The sequence below is a fragment of the Ursus arctos genome, unplaced genomic scaffold, assembly GCF_023065955.2.
Source record: "Ursus arctos isolate Adak ecotype North America unplaced genomic scaffold, UrsArc2.0 scaffold_14, whole genome shotgun sequence".
In the NCBI taxonomy this organism is placed as follows: Eukaryota; Metazoa; Chordata; class Mammalia; order Carnivora; family Ursidae; genus Ursus; species Ursus arctos.
The window spans coordinates 27,314,150-27,332,107 of NW_026622808.1; the positions used below are offsets into that span (position 1 = coordinate 27,314,150).

General features: G+C 56.3%; 1 protein-coding gene across 1 annotated transcript in view; it reads right to left on the bottom strand.

Annotated features, from left to right (window-relative positions):
• The window catches only part of CPAMD8 (C3 and PZP like alpha-2-macroglobulin domain containing 8), a 72,798-nt gene extending 56,589 nt beyond the window's left edge, over positions 1–16,209 (bottom strand). Inside the window, 11 exon segments of the mRNA XM_048227178.2 lie at positions 364–591; positions 2,239–2,347; positions 3,648–3,732; positions 5,172–5,285; positions 7,194–7,248; positions 7,663–7,680; positions 7,951–8,003; positions 8,085–8,250; positions 10,230–10,252; positions 11,812–11,963; positions 15,991–16,209. Of these exon segments, the coding sequence (XP_048083135.2) occupies positions 364–591; positions 2,239–2,347; positions 3,648–3,732; positions 5,172–5,285; positions 7,194–7,248; positions 7,663–7,680; positions 7,951–8,003; positions 8,085–8,250; positions 10,230–10,252; positions 11,812–11,963; positions 15,991–16,079 (1,092 nt within the window). The 5' untranslated portion in view covers positions 16,080–16,209.
• Positions 16,210–17,958: the final 1,749 nt, after the last annotated feature.

The following is a 17,958-nucleotide window of genomic DNA, read 5'->3' on the forward strand; positions in this document are numbered from 1 at the left end:
ACATTGCCTTAGAGAAACTGACTTAATAAATGGATACACCAGGGTCTTGGTAGGTACGGGCATGTCTGTCTATGTTGAATAAAGCGGACCATCCTTCTAGATGGAGCAAAGTGTCCAGTGCCTCTCCCCCTGGGGTACCGGCTCTTGCCACACACAGCAATGCAGCCCTCGGTCCCCCGAGAGCAAAGGTTACACGGTGCAATTAAAGGACGCCGTCTTCAGCAGGGTCCCCACTGCGGACCCACGATGCCACCACAGTGGTTTCATGGTGGTCCTCGAGCGGAGTTGGGGCGGGAGGCAGTGTGGAGCCTGCGCCCTCGGATGCCCCCCACCCCCGCCCCAGGCCCCATCCCCAGCGCTTACCTTCCCCACGTAGGACAGACCCGGCTTGAACTGCTTCCTGGTGTCCCTGGAGTAGCGGACATCTACCAGCTGCCTCTGCACAGGGGTGGAGGCGTCAAACGCCACCTGCTGGCTCCCGTCCACACTGGTCACCGTGGCCCAGATGCTGACGGTGCCCCGGAAGTGCTCGGGGACATCGGCGGGGATCATGTCCTTCACACAGATGTCGAAGTCCTGGAAGCCGTGGATCTGGAGGCAGGAAGCGCACAGAATGTGTTCACTCAGGGTTGGAGTGGCTTCGAGGAACGACTCTCAAAAACACATCTGAAGTGCAGGACACTCCACGGGCTGGAGGGCCAGAGGGACACGCAGTGACACGGCCGACCTGCACTGGGGGTCACTGGATCCCTTGCTGGAGATGCAGCAATGTCCCGGGGAGTAAGATGTCCCCTGGAGTAAGATGATTGCCCGCCAGCAGACAGCGGGGCAGTGATTTGAACCGGGTCACCCCCACTTTGGAACACTCACTCCGCTCCCACTCCTGGGGCACAGAACGCCCCCATTCGATCCCTATCTCAGGACCCAACCGGGGGCCTGGCAAACAAGCCACTTGCAGAAACAGCTTCGGAGAACATTACTCAACAAATCAGAGAATAAGGCAAGGGACACCACCAGCAGAAGGGATGACAGGGTCCAGGGCTAGAGGCCCCACAGAGACAGAGGACCCCCAGACTCTACATACTTGGGAACGTGAAGTCATGCAGCCACTTTGGAAAACAGTCTGGGAGTTTCTCAAATGGCTAAACTTAGTTACCCCTGAATATACAAACAGACCATGGCAGGACCATATAGAAAAATGGCCGACCCATTCTCTACGAGCCAGCCTCGAAGGACGTCTGACCCCCATGTCTAGCAACCAGTAGGAAGACAAACCCCTGTAACAACCAGCCCCAAATGGCTGGGACTTGATTAATAACTGACAACTTCAGGCGCCTGGGTGGCTCAGTCAGTTAAGCATCTGCCTTTGGCTCAAGTTACGATCCCAGGGTCCTGGGATTGAGTCCCCCATCAGGCTCCCTGCTCATTGGGGAGCCTGCTTCTCCCTCTGCTCCTCCCCCTGCTTGTGCTCTCTCTCTCTCTGTCAAATAAATAAATAAAATCTTTAAAAAAAAATACTGACAACTTCTCTGATTTTTGTCCTTACTTCTTTTTTTTTAAGATTTTTTAAATTTTTAAAAAATGTTTTAAAATATTTATTTATTTAAGTAATCGTTACACACCACGTGGGGCTCAAACTCACAAGCCCGAGATCAAGAGTTGCTGACTCACTACTGACTAAGCCAGCCAGGTACCCCTTTTCCTTTATTTTATTAAAGATTTATGTATTTAATTTCAGAAAGAGAGAGAGTGTGTGCGTGCATGAGCGGAAGGGGCAGAGGGAGAGGGAGAGAGCATCTCAAGCCGACTCTGCTGAGTGCAGAGCCCGACGTGGGGCTCGATTCCACGACCATGAGATTCTGACCTGAGCCTAAACCAAGAGTCGGATGCCCAACCCACAGTGCTATCCAGGTGCTCCCAGGTGCCACTTTTTAAGGAAAAAAAATTTTAAGTAAACTCTACCCCCACGGTGAGGCTCAAACTCATGACACCAAGATCAAGAGTCTCACGGTCTACCTACCGAGCCACCCAGGTGTCCCATTCTGCCCTTACTTCTTAGAACCAACTGAGAAAGCCAAATATGCACCCCTAACCAATTACGGGATGCTCCCCTTCTAGTTAGGTGCTGCAGGGAACGGGTACACTAAAATAAAATAAACGATCATGGAGTTGAAGCCAAGGGCAGGCCCTGCAGGAAGGGATCCATTGGGTAAGCAGCATGGGGTCTCTGCTCCTCACCTTTGTGGTTCTGAGGACGGGGCGCCCCACCTCCTGGCTGTAGTACCCCACGCCATTTACAGTCATATTGATGGCTAAGGTCCCTGAGACAGGTTTCCCAAAGGTATACCTGAAACAAAAGGACAAAAGGGGTTAATCGCACACGGAGCAGCAGGGGAGGGGAGGGGTCAGCCTCAGGAAGGCCAAGCCCCCCCCCCCACCGTGGTGTGGTCAGCTGATACAGGGGTGCTTCCCCATCCTACATTCTGTGCCTATAGCCCTTCCCATAGCCCAGAGTCAGCATAGATAGGTGAGCATAGGGGCCTGCAATCCTCTGCACCAAGACTTGTATTTGACAGAAAAAGAGACCAAGGGTCAGAGAGCCTGGCACTTGTTGAAGCAGGACAGTACAGAGGATCTAATAACCATGGGCACCAGGGAAGCCTGGGCCTAAGTGCTCTGGTGAATTCAACTTTGAACCAGGGATCAGACCGCTTGGTTTCCTCACCCAGAGAGTGGGAATAAAACGATCCTCTCAGAGAATGCTGGTAAAACTTAAGTGTACATTTGTCATGCCTTATGCAGAGGGGACACCTGCTTACAGGGGCCCGGGAGCAAGATGGCAGATCACAGTGAATTAAAAAGTAACACCAGGCGTTTTGATAGTATTTTCTAAACTATAAAAAAGGTGTGTCTACCCAACATATCTTTGGATTTTATTTTGCTTTTCAAAATCTTATTTGAGTATAGTTGACAACATCCTTCAATTTTAAAACACGTAGCTGGGGCACCTGGCTGGCTCAGTCAGTAGAGCGGGGGCACTCTTGATCTCAGGGTCATGAGTTCGAGCCCCATGTTAACAGGCGAGATTACTTAAAAAAAAAAAAAAAACACCCAAAAAGAAACAAAAAAACCACACAGCTAGAGGAGCTGAGGGCAGGAGAGCCAACCTCCACCATAAGCTCTAGTACGTGGCAGAGCTGGGCAGGAACACAAGCCTTGGAGGACTCTCCCTGGGGGGCCCGCGGAAAGGGACAGGACACCTGGTCAACCCTCACTTTGGAGCTGGTTATTAGCCTGGTCATGAGACAGGCAACCCCTTCAAGAACTCCCTTGCGGGTCAGCCCATTTGTTGTGGGTACTGTCTGCAAGGAAGAGGGGGGACACTGGAAGAGGAGAGAGAGGGGTGTGCCCCAGGAGGAGGGGAGCAAGGGCGGGAAAAGGGGGCTACTCCCCCAAGAGGGGCGCGTCTGAGGGAGAAGAGGCCTGCCCGTGGGGGCGTGTCCCGGGAGGGGGCGTGTCCCGGGAGGGGGCGTGTCCCGGGAGGGGGCGTGTCCCGGGAGGGGGCGTGTCCCGGGAGGGGGCGTGTCCCGGGAGGGGGCGTGTCTACAAGGGAAGGGGCTCGCCCCTGCTGACCCCCTCTTTCTCACCTGGCCCGCACAGTGCCCTTCTCGCATGTGTCCAGGTCCCGGATATACGGGGGCGGGTCAATAAGGAGCTCAAATTTCGGCAACACTGAAGGAGAGAGCAGAGAGAGGGAAGGGCGGCTTCCACCGCGGGGGTGGCCTCAGAAAGTCCTGGAGCTGTAGGAGGGATAACAGCAAAGCCGCAGCCCGGGGCCACCACGAGGCCAACACCACAGGAATCCACACCCCCACCCTTCGTTGAGCACGGGCAGCATTCTGGGGATTTTGCTGACCCGCATCTATTTCCTACTTTGGGGGGACGCACACTCTTTTTCTCCTGAGAGGCCCACATCTCATCATTTTTAGGCCATTTGCTCTGCGTGCAGCCCGGCCCAGAGGTGCGCAAGTGGCTCAGCCCAGGGAGCGGCCAGCCATCTGGTCACCCTGGGCAGCTTGGAGAGGAGGGACGAACACCCCCAACACCGGGAAGCTGCACGGAGGAAACGGGAAAAAGCTGGTCCTTCCAGCTTACGACACAAGGCCATAAATTCCTTTCCTTTTACTTCCAGAGCTTGCACTGGGCTTCTGCCACTTGCAACCAACAGCCCTGCCCTCTACACCCTTTCCTTCTGGGGACTTCTTCTTGAACAGAGAAACCCCTGACCAGGTTAAGGGAGAATTTCAGCACAGAAGCAGAGTAAGTGGCTCTGGTCCATGATCGGTCCCCAGCTCCTGTTACTGGAGCCATTTCCTGAATGGCTCTCAAGGTCTCAGCTCCCCCATCTGTGCACAGGGTCAGGATGACGACGAAGGAACCAAAAGAAATGGACTTAAAAAGGAAGGGAGGGGTCGCCTGGGTGGCTCAGTCGGTGAAGCGCCTGCCTTCCGCTCGGGTCATGATCTCAGGGTCCTGGGACTGAGACCCGGCATCGAGCTCCCTGCTCAGCGGGGAGCCTGCTTCTCCCTCTCCCTCTGCCTGCTGCTCCCCCTGCCTGTGGTCTCTCTCTCTGTCAAATAAACAAATAAAATCTTTTAAAAATAATAAAAATAAAAAATAAAAAGGAAGGGAATTCTGACCCAGGCTACGACATGGATGGACCTGGAGGACATGATGCTGAGTGAAATATGCCAGACCCAAAAGCACATATACCACAAAGCCCCTGGGCGAGTCGGTCATAGAAACAGGAAGCAGGACAGCGGGCGGGCCAGGGGCTGGGGAAGGGGACGGGAGTTAGTGTTTCCTGGGGTCCAAGTTTCAGTCCAGGACGATGAAAATGTTCTGGAAATGGAGGGTGGTGATGTCTACCCAACAACACGAATGTCCTTAATACCACACAACTGTACACTTACAAATAGTGAAGAGGGCAAATTTTGTAACGTGTGGTTTATGATAATTCTTCCAAAAGGGAAATGACAAAGTGCCCAGCTCTCTGCCCGGAGCCCCAGCCCATGGGGCTGCCGCCGTGCTCCCCCATCACCGGCGATGTCACCGGGTCTGTGGTTTCGCCCAGATGTGAAATCCTAAGATCGTAAGATTCTCCAGCTTACCATACTTCTGAACTTCGAAGGACTTGTTGTACACGTGACCTTGCATTTCAACAAAAATGAACCATTCTCCCAGCACCGGCTGGTCAGACAGGGGGAAGGTCATGTTGGCCACACCTGTGCACGGAGAGACGACCGGTCATCCTGGGGCAAGAGCGTGTGCAGAGAGCCAGCCAGGCCCGACCATACTCCATGGTTGGGGGCTGCCCTGTCCATCCCAAGACATCACGCGGCATCGCTGGCCTGCACGCACTAGATGCCAGTAGCTCCTCCCCCCAAGTCACGGCAACCCCACATATTCCCACATAATGCTAAGGTTCCCTGGGGGCAGAATCCCGCCCCCCCCCCCCCCGCTGCCCCCGCCCACCAGGCGGTTACTGCTGCCCAAGCTGAGCAGATTCTGAACAGGCTTCAAGACGGAGCACCGCTCTCCCTGCAAATGGGCCCCCCAAAATGCCACCAGCCTCAGACAGACAAGGCAGCTTTGGCTTTGGGTCCGTTCCTCGGAACCCCGACAGGAGCTGTTTTCACGCTGGGAGGAGAGTTGGGATTTTCCACGAGGCTCCAAGGGAGGAATCTCAATGGCGCAAAAACTCCAAATGCCGCGTGGGTATCGGTCACTCCCGAGTGGCACTTGCTCTGCCTGTCCCCAACAGTGACACCGTGAGGGCAGCTCAGCGGGACTCCGGGGAAAACCCAGAGACTACACAGCCCCCACCGCCCCTCTCCGTCACTGTGGAATTGGCAAACGTGACGGCAAAAGGTCTCTTTCCTCACATATTCTGAGCCTTCGAAGGTCAGAGGATGTTTGGGGGTGCATGTCACCAACATACCTTTTCTATGGGGCCTCATTAGTCCGTGGTCAACATTACCAGTCACTCCCCAGGACGGGAGCAAAACTGCACCAGTTGAGAACCCCTGGTCTACACATATCTCAAGGAGCTTTTTAAATGGGGGCCCAGTCATTCCCTTCCCCTGTGTTCTGAAGATCAAGTCCGTACACCTCCTTGCAGCCCGAGAGGCCCCCTGGGCTCACTGCTGCTTCTGGCGTCAGCACTCCTGACACGTAGGGCCTCCCTCCTGTGCCCGGCCTCACTCTCCCTGCCATCCACCGGGCCTCCTGCATGCTGGGCCTCTGTCTGGAACACATTCCCTGGCCCCTCGTTTGGCCTGGCTAACTCTGCTCCTTCTCCACTTTGTTGCTGGAAAGGCTTTTCCTCCAGGCAGCCTTCCAGGATTGTCTCTGCTTCCCCAGGCTGGGCAAGAACCCTGTTTTGCCCTCTCTGAGTTTGTACTTCTCCTTGCTAGCACTCATCATGGCAGATGTTATCCGCGGTTTAATGTCTGTTTCCCCCACTGGGCAGAAAGTTCACCCTTTGTCAGCATCTACTTCAGTGCCCAGCAGGTATCTGCTGGTAGGAAGACAGTCAGTGAGAGGGAGCGAAAGGGCCCGATGGGGAGGGTAGAGTAGAGGAAAGCAGGCCGAGTGCCAGGCAAGAAGGCAGGATGGGTCACCAAGAGAGTCCAGGTGTCCTGCCCTTGGCTCCACGTGGCCCCTGCAGCCCCAGGCTCGGAACTCAAGGAAGGACAGTCACGGAAGCCCTGTCCCTGCTTGTCAGCCCTCCCCGAGTATCTCAGAACAGGAAAGAGGGCTCAAGGCCAGACCAGGGGACCCGGAAGTGTAACACTGCATAAACCACCACAATCCACCTGCCTCCTAGATCTAGGCCCTGCACTCACAGAGGCACTTGGGGTCCAGGACCCCTCAAGGGGATGACGAGGCGGAAGATCTGCAGTGGGAGGAAGACGGGAGGTGCCAGCAAACAAGACCCTGATGTTCCCCCAAAGGCCTCAAGTTATGTGCAGGAGCCCCAGCTGGATGCCGGGGCCAGAGAAGCACGGGTGGGTTGTGATGCTGCAGGGAGCGGGTGCACTGAGGGCACAATCTAGTTTCCCTGGAGATTTATTGCATCTGCCCCCCAAAACTGCAGAAGGAGAAAGGGGAGGGGATGGGAAGAGGCTTACCACAGCAGAATGGCTCCAAGTGTCTCCATTCCGTCATCCTCGAGCCCCTGGGGTCCTGCGGCGGACAAACACCCGTAGTCAACTCAGGCCAGCCGGTGTGTGCCCGGCACACGTGTGCACCCTCCAAGCCCTCTCTCTAGGGTGGGACAAGCGTGGAGGGCAGGCCCCCAGAGGAGCCATTTACACGGGAGCAAATGAAAGCTCGGGGCACAGAAGCCACTGGTCTGAGGACACAGGGACAAAGGGGCCGGATCTGTCCCCATTTAAGGAGCTGGGTGCAAATCTAGAGAGGCAAACAGACACACGCTTAGCCTGCCCCAGGGCAGGTCTAGGGCCCGCGATGGACCCCGTGCCCGCCTCGTGAGGCGCTGGGACAGGCAGGGACTACCTCGGCAGCAGACGGTCGGGGAAGACAGAGAGCAGGCTACCGGGCCCCGAGTCAGAGCGGAGGGGGTCACATGCCACTCACCAGAATGTAGGCTTCCAGCTGCAACACAGACAGACAGGCAGTGAGCGCAGCCCCCTGCAGGCCCCCAGCCCTCTGAGCATGTGCCACACGCCCGCAGTGCTCTGGCCTCCCTCTGTCCCACAGACCTCCCCCTGGCTCCCCAGGGGACTCGGAGCCACAGGACAAAACCCAGAACGGAGGTCGAAACTGGAAAGAATGGGGGGAAAAGACCAGAGGCTGGCAGTGCCCCTGGCCAGGTGGTCCCAGGCGGGTGTGTTCCAGGCACAGGGTTTTAGAAGCCGATCTCACCTTCTGGCTGACGGGCCTCAGGTTTGGGGTGACAGTGAAGATGCTTATGAGCACTGGAAGGGAAGGACACCGTCGTGTGGCAGCTCTGGCCATGGCTGGCCCTCCCCTCCCCCCAGCCTGCGCGAGCCGCCCACCTCGGTGCCGGGGCTTGTACACCGGCTTGTCGGTCTGGATGAACACGGAGGCGCCCCGGCCGTCCACAGTCACGGAGGTCTGGTTGTGGAAGAGGGGGCCCTCCTCCGCCCGCCAGCCGCGGCCCCACACCTGCAGGAGGGCCTGGCCCCGGACTTCCGTGGGCACCTGCAGGCAGACCACAGAGCTTTGCGAACGACAGAGTGTTTCTCAACGTTGGCACCAATGACACTTAGGACTGGATCATTCTTTGCAGGGCAGGGCACCCCATCATTTCACAGCATTGAGCAGCATCCCTGGCCTCCACCCACCAGATGCCAGTAGCCCCCCCCCCCCCTCGTTAGGACAACCAGAAATGTCTCCAGCCACTGCCAGTGTTCCCTGAGGGGCCAGAATCCTCCCTGCCCAAGCTGAGCATTGCTCTTCAGGAGCTATTCTAAGAGTTAAGGATCCCAAGACCTTTTTTTGGAGTCTCTAGTCTAGTCTGAAGATTCCCCTGGCCCCTTCTCTCCTAGAATTATACAGCCCTTCACTGGTCTCTTCTACAAAGCCGCAGCACCGATCCTGTGAAGTGTCCCTTCTGAGGAGCAGTGGGCAAGGATCATGCATAATCTTAACCCCTGTCCAGTGTGGCCCGGCTTTCTGATTCACAAGAAAGCCGATCTGCTCAAAGGGCAGCTCTGGGAGACTTATCAAGGGCTTCCCAACTATTGACATCTGGGGCTGGCTCTTTCTTGGTCATGGAGGCTGTCCTCTGCACTGTCCCCAGCACATGGAGGCTGTCCTGAGCACCCAGGAGGTGCCCTCCCCTGTTGTGACAACCAAAATGGTCTCTAGACACTGATGTCCTGGGGCCGGGGGCGGGGGGTAGGGCAAACATCCCCACCAGGTGGGAGCTGCTGCCTTAGAGAAAAGGTTCTACTGTTGTCAGGAAGGCAGGAAGGCCTCTGTCCCGCAGCGCTCAGGCACTAGGGACACCCTGCAGAGGAGAGGAACCACTTCAGACTTGGTACGGATCACTGGGGGAGGGCACACTGTAATTCAGAATGACTCTCGATGTCACCCATTCATTCCGGGACTCCTCTGAGTGCCTGATAAAAGTTAAGGAACAGCTAACCCAGAAAATACTGACAATTTCAGGGCTTGTGAACCCCTTGAAATCCAAAGACTCCAGTTCAAAAACCCACATCAGAGAATTACCTACGGTGTGGTCTGGTTCACAAAATAATTTTAAAATAATAATATTCAATGCCGGTGAAGCTGTGGGAAGTTTGGTCTCTACTACGTCACAGGTGGTGCCGTGCAGGGGGACTGCTGTGTCTTGAAAGACAAAGCAGGACCAAGCACGAGGCTTGGTTCCTAACCTGGTCATTCTTCTTTCGGGGTGTTCAGCCCAAGGCAGGCATTCAGAATGCTAAGACATCTTGGGGGCACCTGAGTGGTTCAGTCAGTGAAGCACCTGCCTTCAGCTCACGTCATGATCCCGAAGTCCCAGGATCGAGGCCCACATCGGGCTCCCTGTTCAGCGGGGAGCCTGCTTCTCCCTCCCCCTTTACCTCCCACCCCCACAGATGCCCACACATGCACGCGCATGTGCGCGCACTCTCTCTCACTCTCTCAGATAAATAAAATCTTTTAAAAAAAAGAATGCTAAGACATCTTTATGTGCAAAGATGCCTGCAATGTTTGGATTATGTTATCAAAACCCTGAAAACAATCTTTTAAAAAATCTAACCATGTACAAGGTGGAGAGGGTTAATAAATTAGTACATAAAAGAGATGGGATAGGATGAGGTTAACAATAGGAGGCAAATTACTATTATAGAGATTTGAACACATGGAATTATGTTTACACAGCGCGTTAAGAGAAAATAGCAGGAAGTGAAAGGGGGTCTACCCTTTAATTGCAGCTATGAAAGAAATGTCTTTATGTGGATGAGGATTTATGGGAAACATGAGAAAGTGAAAAGTATGGGGGGATGGGATTATGGATGAGTTTTCTCCTTTTCTCAATTTTTTCTTCATTATTCATTGCTGACATCACCACTAATGATTTTTCTCACCACACATGAAACTTCTCTTGTTCCATTCCAAATCAGTTACTTCCAAGGTAGGGCTCGGTAAGATGTTAAAAATTCATAGCTTACCTTCAGTTTGATTGTCCCTTTATCTAAAAAATAAAAATTAAATGAAAACAGTTAAATTGGAAGCTGGGTTTGCCTACCTCCCTGAGCTGCAGCCTTATAACTGGGGGCCTTCTCAACCCAGAGGAATTGTCTGTGGACGGACACACACACTGGGTCATGCCGGTCTGGGCTGGGATTGGGAAAAGTGAGAGGTTTCCTCCAAGCTGGTGAGAGCCTGAAGGCCAGAGGGGATGGACAAAACCGAACTATTCAGGGGAAAGCTGGCCAGCCCGCATACTTAATAATTCACTTCACCCCTGGCCCCATGCCCAAGGTGTGCTGTAAGGGGAGCAAAGAGAAGAGTCCAGGGCAGTGGAACAAGAAGGGTAGAGAGAAAGAACAGGAGACTGAGGTCCCCAGTAGACCTCCCTCCAGTAGATGTTTTCCCATCACCTTTCTCTTGACCCAAGCCGAAATATTTACCATTGTGACACCTGTCCGGGCTTTCTAAGACTTGATTTACTGTTTTTGCCTCCCAGTATCCATTCCCCATTTTTTACTAGCAGAACCCCAATTTCCTTGGGGGGAGAGACCTGCCCAGCTCCCAGCTCAGGAGGTTTGGTGCGGCTCCGCCCATCTCTCTTGGGGCTCTGCGAAAATCTACATAGGCCTTCCCCCAGTCACAGTGATTGGTTCAGAGTTGAGCACATGACCCCAAATGGGCCAATCAGCATAGGCCTCCCCCCTGGACAGAGGGGTTGGGTCAGGATTGAATACATGACCCAAGTTAGGCCAATCAGAGAGAATGCTGGGACATCCTCAGCGGGTTGGAGAACCTGTTATTCTCTCAGCTTGGGGGAGACGCAGGCCGGTTCGGAAGTGGGGCTGGGAGACGACAGCCAGGGATGCCAGTGGACTTGCCGAGTTATGACAGCCCATAAACACTTGGTTGCTGAAGCCAACTTGATGTGAGTTTTGGGGCGACCCACAGAGTCAGGACTGCCTGCACTCCTGCCTACCCAAGCCCTCTCCTGGTTTCCCCTCCAGGCCAGCCTCTCCCTCATCTCACTGGGGGATAGGTGCTGCCTCGCTGGCCTTAGGACCCCGACATCGTCCGTCTGTGTCTCCTGTGGCCAAATCACATTCTGCGCGAGGAATCAGGTGTCTCCCTGCTGGACTACAGGCCCTGAGGCAGCTCCCTACTCTCACCACCTGTGTCCAGGAGGCCCTCACTGTTGTTATCTGGCACCTAACACCACAGGGGCGCTAGAAGCTCGACCAAAGGTCTGAAGAGGTCCTGAGAGTCCCTCTGGGCCCCAGGCCCACCTCCAACCAGAAGGATGCCCGACTCCATCCAGATCTGCACCCACAGAACCTGGGCTGCAGAGAAACGATGCACCCTGATTTCCTAGACAGGGCAAGTTGCTGCCTCTACTGGGTCTCACTCTCCCCATCTGAAAAGTGGGGGGAAAAGAAATCTGCTTTCCTTCCCCTGATGGGAGGTGGGATGGAAGAGAAGCAAAGCAATGCCCACACTGCCTGAGCCACGAAGGCCACTTTGCCAAGGGAGAGGAAGCCCTGGTCAGGCACCCCAGGGACCTACCCAAGATGGCTCCCTGGCTCCACGCCACCGCCTCGCCCTGGGCCACCAGCTGAGCCTGGACCATGACTTCCCGGGGGGAGTTAAAGATGGTCACACTGATGACTTCCTCCACTCCGGAGCGGAAGACAGAGGGCGCAGCAATCAAGTAGGCCCTGTAGGAAAGGAGAGCCTCAGTGAAGGTCACTCAGTTTGCAGTCAGTGCATTCTGCCACAGGACCTTTGCGAATGCCGCACCAACACTGTGAACCACTCTCCTGAGTAACTGGCAGGATCCCACTTCATCCTCACAGCCACCCTGTGACAAGCGCCAAAAAGCCATTTACAGAGTCAGAAATTAAGCCCTGGAAAGCCAAGCCACGTGCCCGAGCCAGTAAGAGACCAGGATTCAAACCCAGGCAGCCAGATTCCAGAACTCAGTGGAAAGAAACAAGGAGCTTCCTGCAGCATTAATCATAAGAACAAAACCCTGAAAATAAACTAAATGGCCGGAAACAGGAAGAGCTCTGTGAACAGTGGCACCAAAACAGGCCTCTCTTCCTGAAAATCCTCAGCTTCACCAACTGTGAAGATACTCCTGGAAGGTAGAGAACATTATCTTACTTTCCAGATGGGCAAGCTGTCGCTTCAGAAGGAGAAGGAATATGCCGCAGATCCCACAGACAGGGGAGAACCTTGGGGTGCCCGTAGGGCACCTGACCAGAGGCACACAGGTCCTCCCCACCTGAGCTCCCGCCCCTGGTGTTCTACAACTTTCCACGGATAATCAGAAAGTCTCATTCATCTCTGACCGTGAAAACTGCTCACAACGCAAAAGCAAGCACCAAGAGCCCAGACAGCAAAGGCAGCACAAACCCAGCTATGCAGAGAACTACAGGCACCAGGAGGAAACAGGCAAAAGGGAAAACACTAAGCCAGGCAATGAGAGTAGGAGAGATTTGCGTGTCTCAAAAATCCTTTCTGGGACAACCGGATGTCCACACACACAGAGATGAATTTAGACCCTGACGGAACGCCATACACTGAGGTGAACTCAAACTGGGTCAGAGATCTAGCAAGTATAAAACTAAAAGAGCGCTGGAAGAAAGCAGGAGAAATGGCTTCGGGAGCCTGGGTTAGGCAAAGATTTCATGCATAAGGTACTGATGCACGATCCATCAAAGAAATCATTGATAAACTGGACTTCATTAAAACTTCATGAAAAATCTGGCATTTTAAAAGACACACTGGGCTCCTGTTGGGTACCGTCCGGCCGCAGCACTGACCCTGGGAGCCCACCATGCTTTGTCCAGCTTGAACGGTGGCCAGAGCTCACGCACTCTGGCTTCCTACATGGACTGTCCCACTTCAGGACTGACCGGAGCCTGCAAGAACCTCGGGACATACCATGTACTTCCTATGTAACTCCAGCACTGATGACAATGTGCCAAGACCCTACTTTTGTAAGCACGCAGCCCACATCCAGCAATGACTGGAACCAGTAACGACCCGGGGGTCCAGTGTTCCGACCGACTCCAGCACCACCCACCACCCACAATGACCGGGTTTCTACGTGCAGCGTCTGGCCTCAGCTGTGCACAGAGCATGCATTCATCCTGGGCATGTGACTGCATCATCTGGGGCATCAGTGACCCTGGGGTTCGTGAAGGCACTGTCCAGGTCCAGCACTGACCAGAAGGTGGACGGATCCTGGGTCTTAGGTGTTCTCTCGGATTCTCATGCCAATGGGGTGTGCAAGCAGTGACAGTGGGGGAGACATATACTGCCTCAAGCATGGGAACTCTTGTTCTGTACGTGCTGTGTAGTGTCTTGCTGGCTCCAGCACCCACCAGAGCGTGCAGGGAGCTCCCTGAGCTCCCACGCGCAGTGTCCGGCCTCAGCAGTTCACACAGCGAACAGCGATCCCAGTCACACTAGGTAGTGCCGTGTATTATCTAATCCCAACACTGGCCCGGGTGTGCAAGGCCTCTGGCTTCCTACGTGTCCTGCCCGCTGCAGCAGGACCTCAGGCCCCTCTAGGAATAATCTTTCCATCTAGCTCCCAGCTGATCCCCAGGACCTCCCACATAGCACACGCAGACCATGGAAGAAAATTCAGGGAATAGACAAGCCACACGTTCATGTTCCTTGGTCACGTCTTAAAGCCTGTATCCAGATCTCAGTTAGATTTTTCACCCAAAGGGCCTAGAGAACCCGACAGAACCAAATTAACTCTCCCTGAGGTTCAGGAGTTGCAGCTGTTGGGATGCTTGCCAGCCAAGCATTGGTGACCTGATGCACACACACGCCCCCCCCCCCCCCCGCCCCCCGGCATCAGGACTGACACTGGTTTCAGTCTCAGAAGGTCTCAGAAGGTCCCGGCCTGGGAAGGGTGGTGTTTGGTAAAGAGTAGACAGTACTGGTCTTTTTTTTTTTAGATTTTATTTATTTCTTTGAGAGAGGGAGTGAGCAGGAGAGAGCACAAGCAGGGTGAAGGGCAGAGGGAGAAGCAGGCTCCCCACTGAGCAGCAAGCCCGATGTAGGGCTCAATCCCAGGACTCTGGGTTAATGACCTGAGCAGAAGGCAGATCCCCAATGGACCAAGCCACCCAGGTGCCCTCAACAGTACTGGTCTTAGGACAATGTGCAAATCCGTGCTGCTTTCTGGGGTCAGGGATTCCTCATTCAAGGATCACATGGGTCAGGGCGCCTCAGTCAGTTAAGCATCTGCCCTCGGCTCAGGTCATGATCCCAGGGTCCTGGGATTGAGCCCTGCATTGGGCTCCCTGCTCAGCAGGGAGCCTGCTTCTCCCTCTCCCTCTGCCCATCCCCCTGCTTATGCGCGCTCTCTCTCTCACTCTCTCTCAAGTAAATAAATAAAATCTTTAAAGAAAAAATCACATGGGTCACAGAAGTGGGTATCCAGGGCTATTCCTAAACCCCAATCACTCTAGTGGGTTAGGCCACGGCTCTGGCTTAGAGGCCGACTAATCTAGAACTCCAGGTCAGTAATTTTGCAACTTCACTTCCTAGCACTTCGAGCCCCACACAGGGATTCCATTTTCCTTGACAGAAGGTAATATCCCAGGATGACTTTAGTCAGAGGCAAACACTCTTGAGAACAGCTTGAAACTCTGCAACCCAGAGACACTTGGTCTGTATAAGGCAGGGTCTGTACTTTAGGGCCCAGTCGAGCTGTGTGGTGGGGTGGACCTGTGCATGGCCAAATGTTTCTCAGCACCCCCAGCCTTCACTTAGTAGATTTGGGCAGCATTGCTTCCCCCTCGATGTGGACCAAAAATGCCCCTAGTATTACCCAATGACCCCAGGGAAGCAAAAATCATCTCCCCCTGGCTGAAGACCTCTATTTTAAGGAATGCCTTAAGATCCGGACAAAAATTTGCTGGATTCCAATGTCACAAGGCCCAGGGGAGGTAAATCCCACTGCTCAAAGCCCAGGATGGTGTCTTACTTTTCAAACTGTGATCCCAAAGGCACCGTGGCTGGAAGCGACACCACCCACTTCATCCCACGGTTGACCTGTTTTCTCGGAACTCCTAAGCAAGCGCTGCTGGAACAAGCCACCTCATCAAGGCTGAGGCCGGACTACACGGCTGAGCTCCGGCAGCTCCGGGCGGCCCCCCTGAACCCACAGCCTTGCAGGGCTCACCCCAACTTGGCAGGTCTGGGAATACTCCCGGTGAAGCCAACTCCTGGGAAATTCTCCTTAGCAGCTAGTTAATTCACCTCCTCAGCAGAAGCTCTGTAGTCAAACTTCAAGAAAAATGTGGAAGCCAAACAAACACTCCCTCCCCGCCACCACGCCCTCCCAAGGAAAACGGAACGGTAGGGCTCTCCTCCGGTTTCCCGGCCAAGACGCGCACCTCTTACCTCCATGCCACGGACAACTCGAAATCGCCACCCAGGACGACAGCCCCCGTCACACCAAAGGGGCAAGGTGGGGAGGAGGAGCTGGCCTCGCAGCCTTAGCTCTGGGGACTCCCTGTACCTCCGTGGGTTACCTCTGAAGGTCAGGGCACCCCCTTCCCAGTCCGACCCCTAGGAGTCAGGGGACAAGACTCCAGGTCCCGCCCAGTGCGGAGGCTGTGTAGCTTTGGACAAGTCGCTACACCTCTCTGAGCCGGTCCCCGGGACCCCCTCCCCGAGGACAGCCAACCTCCTCCGTCGCCCGGGGCAACTCACGGGGCCTGGGGCGCGGCGCACAAGCCGTCCCGCGGCGACAGAAGCAGAAGCAGGCGCCCGAGCAACGGGCAGAGCAGGGCGCCCCACATTTTTCGGCTCCGCGGGGGCGCCGCGCCCAGGGATGGGGCCGGGCTGGGGCTGGGCCAGGGTCGGGGTCCGCGCGCTGCGGTGCCCCCTGCGCCACCGGGGGCCCTTTGTTCGCAGCCCCCGCGCCGTGCGCACGGCGCCATGCGCCCCGCTCCGTGGCCGGCCAAGCTGGGGCAGCCCCGGACCAGCCCCCTCCCTGGACCCGCCTCGTCCCCGGGCCCGCCCCGCCCCAGCCCGGGTGCGCCCCGCCCCGCTCGCCCCCTCCCGGACCCGCCCGCCCCGCCCCGCTCCTTTCCCGGGACTCAGCCCCTGCACTCACTCTCCCCAACCCGCTCCCGGGCCCTCCCCGCCCCCTGCCCGGACCCCTCGGTGGATCACCCACCGACCCTGACCACGCCCTCCCCGCTCCTCGGACCCGACTGGGCCCCTATGCCCCCCGCCCCCTCCCTGCACTGCTCTCTCCATCCTCCCAGCTCGGCAGCCCGCCCCGCCCCCTTTCCGGACCCCGACCCGCCCCCGCTCCCTTCTCGGGACTCATCCCCTCCGAGGACTCTCTCCGGACTCGCCCCACCCCCTGCCCGGGCCGGACCCCACCCTGGACCCACCCCCAGGCCAGGCCCAAGTCCTCCCCCTTCCTCGGACCCAAGCTGTCCTTTCCTTCTCCCCCGATCTTCCGCGCTCCCGTCTCCCCGGGTTGTCAACCTCCTGGGACCCACCTCCTCCTGGGGCTGCCCCCCTACCCGACATCCCCTGCCTCCTCTCCAGCCTTCCTCCCTAGTCGCCCCCGCCTGGCCCCCTCTGCGGACTCGCCCCGCCTCGGCCTCCCGGGAGGGAGCTGCCTCTCGGTGCCGCCTTCAAGCCCCGACCCGGCAGGGCGCCCACTCCAGCCAGGGCCCGGCGACCTGTGCAGTGCACGTGGCCTCAGGAGCGGAGCCCTTTGGGGAGACAGGCTGGCCAAGGGGTGAAACTTCCAGATGCGCAGCTGCCCCTGGGCCCCTGACTGCCGGTGCCCCTGACTGCGGGTGCCCCTGACTGCGGGTCCTCTCTTCTACCCTTTCCGCACCCCTGCCGCTGTCCACAAATCCCCTTGGCCAGGCCCCTCCCTCTCTGAGCCTCCCTTTCCCCTCTGACATACAGCAGGGTTGGACCCCTCAGAGTGCCCCCAATTGAGCAATGGCCCCATTGTCATAGGTTCCTGGGGGGGGGGCGCACCTCCCTTCTATATCATGTCCAAGTCCTGTTCCCCCTCCTTCCAGCATCACCCCCCCCCAACTGGCACCATTGGCCCCTCTAGGAGGACCACTCCAACTACCAGGGCCCTCCTAAAACTCTAGTGCTGACCACACTTCCCTCCTGCCCCAAATCTTTGGGGATCCCTGTTCATTGGGACCAAGTCCAAACTCCAGGCTGCCCTAATGGCTCGGCCTCACCCTGGCTCCTCAGATGCTTTGTGCTGAGCTCTTAAACTCTGCTCTTCTACCCTTTTCCTTTGGCTGCCCGACTCCTGCTCCTCCTGGAAGCTTCCTTTGAACCCTCCCTGTTCCCAGGCACCCTGGGTCCTTTAGGTGGCCTCCCCACCAGCCCTCTCTTGGCTTTAGGCCAAGCCATGGGCAGGGGACAGGAGGGCAGACAGGGCTTGCCCAGCAGATGTGGGAGGGGCCCTGCAGGAGCCTGGGGGGAAGGGGGAGGCAGCAGGCACAGGAGGGTGCTGAGCCCAGGAAGAGGTGCCGGCCTCTGATCTCAGCCCACTCCGGCATCAGGCAGGGCCTTCTAGTATAACCCTCCTGATAGCCATCTGTCCTGCCACTCCTCCTCTTGCCCTTCGGTAAACTGGGCCCCACAGCTCCAGCCTCGAAGCCAGCCTCCTGCCCCTCCCTTCGC